Here is a 4,031-nt window from a genome sequence, read left to right as displayed (position 1 = left end):
TAGAGTAGAAAACTTTCGTAAATTAATGAAAACTTGGAATAGAGAATCAGAACCGACCCTGTCACGCAAGTTGTCCCTATTCTGTACAGAAGAGCAGAACATTTCTGCTTATTTATCCTCTTGTTTTCTTTATTTTTACACTAACAAAGAATCCAAACTGGGATGGAAGCTTTTTTAGGCAAAGATTTCCCCAAAAAGCTTCAGAACTAAGAAATTTTGACAGCAGACCATGTCATACAATTGTTCAAGATAAACATACAGTGTCAGAATTTATACAAGGCCGAGAACCAAATTTGGAAGACTATCCAGAATAGTAATGGTGCACCAACAGCAAACTGATCTACTCCATTACCCAGGAAAGAAACACAGTATGACGCTCTCAAGAGACTGTACACCAAGACCAGTTAAAGGTTCAGTTGTTAGACCCACGGATGGAATGGCTCTCTTCCTAATTGCTGTGGGCCTGTGGCATCTGCAATCATTGTTCCATCATAATTATATACAGTAATGTGAACAGAGCAGCATGAAGAGCTATCATATTGCATAATAGTTAGCAATTTATATAATTCCACATAAATAAATGTAAAAACTGAAGTACAACCTATTCTTCTGCAATCTATTTCCTGGCATCCCTCGAGTTTAGTTTTTCATTAGTTGCAGCATAGAACTGCTTTATGCGTGTGCACATGCCCCCGGGAGAGGGGGGGGGGGGGGGGGGGGTTGGGGAAGCAGTGGGAGGAAGAGAGAAAGAGATTAGGAGGGAACAGGATCCTCTTCATTTTACTTGAAATAGAGCCTAAGTAGATTAGAAAGCATGGACTTGGAAAAACACCAGAACTTTTGAAGTGTACATTTGGGAACAGTTTAATTAGCTTTTTGTTCAAAAATTTTTACTGAAAGTGTACTTAAGTATACTTGTACTTTGAAAATTTGAGAAAAAGTAAGAAAAAGTGAGGTTTTGAAGTGTACGTTTGGAAACAGCTAATTTAGCTTTTTGCTGAAAGTATGCTAAAGTATACTCATATTTTGAAAATTTGAGAAAAAGTAAGAAAAAGTGAGGTTTTAAAAAGTTGTATATAAAAGCTAAAAGCTGAGCTTATAAGCTCTAGCCAATCAGACTTCTCAAGTTCATCCCATTTAAGACTTTCTTGTAGAAAGGGCATGAATTGATGATTTTTTCCTGCTCAGAAGGTTTCTCTTGGCAGATAACACTGCACAAGGTCCCTTCTGGAAAGGGCATGATGTGAATTTCTTTGACATAGTGACGATTACTCATTCAGAGAAAGTGTAATTACTGGAGAGTGACAGTTGACAACCATTTTAACCACCGAGCTTTTGTTGAAAATCCAGTGCCAAGTATAACAAGCAGAAGAAAAACAAGAATCAATGATCTTTTTATGTGAATTAATTAAATAATTTGATTTACAGAAGAAGGAAAACAAACCCAGGCCTCATCCTATTGGTACTATTCTCTCACAGTATGGTAAGGGAAGAAAAAAATTCCAAGAAAAAACTCAATTGGCTGGGGTGCAATAGAGTTACTGCATCGTTAGATACTTTATAATATCTTCTTTGAAGGAGCAGTACCATGAAACATATTGTCAATGGAGGGGGAAAAAATCATTCACTCAATTACAGAACAAGCATGAAAACGGTCAATAATATGTCACAGTAGACAGGAAACTCCTCAAGCTATGAAGGAGATGATTGGATTGTGGATTCCAGCAAGCACTTCTTTCACATGATTTGTTTATTGAATTATTTTAATGGCAAGACTTCAAGCTGTAAATCCAACTCAACCATATGAAAACTAAAATGCTACTTTATACATTAAGACTAACTCCTAAAGAGAATGACATTGAATACACATACTAACAAACCTGTAGGGGACAAACCATGAGAGAACCCCCCCTCTCTCTCTCTCTCCAATTTGAAGCAGATTTAGCCATCAGGCTCAAAGTGCCATATAGCAGATTGTATTGACCTTTGAAAATCCTATTATGTCTACAAATAGGTGCAAAAGCAAGACTTGCTATCCTATTCCCTAATATGGTACCTAAGGACATTGGCACCGGGCATGCTAACCAATGTCCTACAAGGTAGCAGGCACAAAACTACAAACTAGTAGCAAGAATGGCCGCCCTTTCAAACTCAACAATTTAAATCAATCAAGTGACATATTTGTGTAACTAAATTACATTAGCTCAACAGGCCATAACCATTTAAGAATTTAGTATCTACAAACCTAAGGGCACATTAAATTTGCGAGTGCTTATGACTCAAGAATGCTGAAATACTGGAGAACTCATCATTACCATTAACACCTCTACCCTATTAAACCTAAAGTTGATTTCAGCCTTCAACTCCACCAATTAACTATATATATCTTTTTGTAGTTCTTTCCTCTAGCATCATGAGCATACTTTATGGTTAATTAGATTACTAAGCCCTCACTGTTTTAATCCAAAGGCTTAAAACTTGAACAATTCAAACAAACAACCAAACCCTCCCCACCCCTTCGACAAAAACCAAATTCAATCCTAAATATTGAAATGAGAATTAACCAATAACTATTTCCCAACCCCAAACTCAATTTTTCGAATAAAACGATCATAATTCACATGATAGCAAACACAATATTCAACTTTGAAAGAAACCCATCAAAGGTCCCCTAAAATCCAACATGCCCAGAAACCCAAAACGCAAAATAGCCAAAACAACTGAACAGAGAACTCACCAACCATCACCGGCGAGCTTCATTTGCATCATTGGCAGAGGAAGAAGAAGAAGAAGAAGAAGAATCGGAGGAAGACTCGGGGGGCTTATCGTGGAAAGAAGGCAGAGGATTAGAGCCCTTGATGATCCAACCGAGTGCAAAGAAGGAGAAACCAGCAAGAATGGCGGTGCCCCAAGCATGAGAGTACCATTTGGCGTATTGTCTAGTGGCGAACTTCCATTGCTCCCGGAGCGTTACCGGGTCCGGATTCGCTGCGTCTGGCGGGTTCGGGTATCGGACGCTTTGACCCGAGAAGTTGGCTTCGGTGTTGGGAGTGTTGATTTGAGTGGGAGTTTTCTTAGAAGAAGAGGGAAGTTTTTGATTGGGGTCCTGGTGATGATCAGTCATAGTTAGTGAGAGACTAGAGAGCTCAAACAAATTGCAAATTGTTCGCTTTATGCCTGCTTTGCTGAAAACCCAAGAGTGAGATTGCTTTGCCTATAAATCAGAATCAAAGGTTATATAAAGTGGGATTGATGAGTGTCTGTTTCTATATATACCATGAATGTTCATCCGTTATACATATGCATATCTCCTTCTGATGTGCCACCTGTTCAATTGGGGACAAATGGCTGCAGGTATTTGCCTTTTTGGCATTTTTTTTTTTTTTTTAAGAAAATGAAAATTTACTCAATCTGCATTTGAGCTTATAAGTCAACTTTTTAACTTGCTTTTTGAAACTTCACCTTTTTTTTTTTTTTTCCTCACCCTTTTTTTTTTTTAATACAAGTATATTTTAGGATTCAGATCCTCTAGATTTTCTAGGGTACTCTACCAGTAGATTTTTTTAAATCCTAACCACTCTTTAATGATTTAATGGTTAAAATTTTGCCATGTCAATATTCTACTAACAATATTTTTAAAATAATAAAATATTGTTGCAAACAAAACAATTAAGATTATTGTTAGTGGAATGCTGACATGGCAGAATCTAGACCATTTAATCATTAAAGAATGGTTAAGATTTAAGGAAATCTATTTGATAGAGTGCTCTAGAAAATCTAGAGAATTTGAATCCTATATTTTAACCTAATTTTAGCAACCAAAAAAAAAAAAAAAAAAAGATAAATTGTTCTCAAACAAAGACCTAACTATGTTTGTATTCCGAGTAAATTTGCAATTTGTTAAAGTTTAGGAATTTTGACTAAATTGTAATTTATAATTTTATATCCTTGAAATTTGGGGTAACTTTTTATCTTACTCCTAAAGTTTCAAAATTTAGGTCTATAAATCTACCTCATTTAGAATTGAGATG

General features: G+C 36.3%; 1 protein-coding gene across 2 annotated transcripts; it reads right to left on the bottom strand.

Annotated features, from left to right (window-relative positions):
* On the bottom strand, nucleotides 1-3,282 carry LOC126726069 (uncharacterized). Of its 2 annotated transcripts, none has more exons than XM_050431191.1 (2): nucleotides 2,742-3,282; nucleotides 1-472 (listed from the first exon to the last, which is right to left on the bottom strand). In XM_050431191.1, the coding sequence occupies exon 1, from the start codon at nucleotides 3,122-3,124 to the stop codon at nucleotides 2,744-2,746; it is 381 nt and encodes a 126-aa protein (XP_050287148.1). In that variant the 5' UTR covers nucleotides 3,125-3,282; the 3' UTR covers nucleotides 1-472; nucleotides 2,742-2,743. The 2 variants fall into 2 exon arrangements, with proteins under 2 accessions (XP_050287148.1, XP_050287146.1); XM_050431189.1 differs by having other exon boundaries at nucleotides 2,738-3,272.
* Between the last annotated feature and the right edge of the window lie 749 nt (nucleotides 3,283-4,031).

The sequence above is a fragment of the Quercus robur genome, chromosome 5 (genome assembly GCF_932294415.1).
Source record: "Quercus robur chromosome 5, dhQueRobu3.1, whole genome shotgun sequence".
In the NCBI taxonomy this organism is placed as follows: Eukaryota; Viridiplantae; Streptophyta; class Magnoliopsida; order Fagales; family Fagaceae; genus Quercus; species Quercus robur.
The sequence above is the reverse complement of the archived record's forward strand: the minus strand, read 5'-3'. Positions and strand labels throughout refer to the sequence as shown.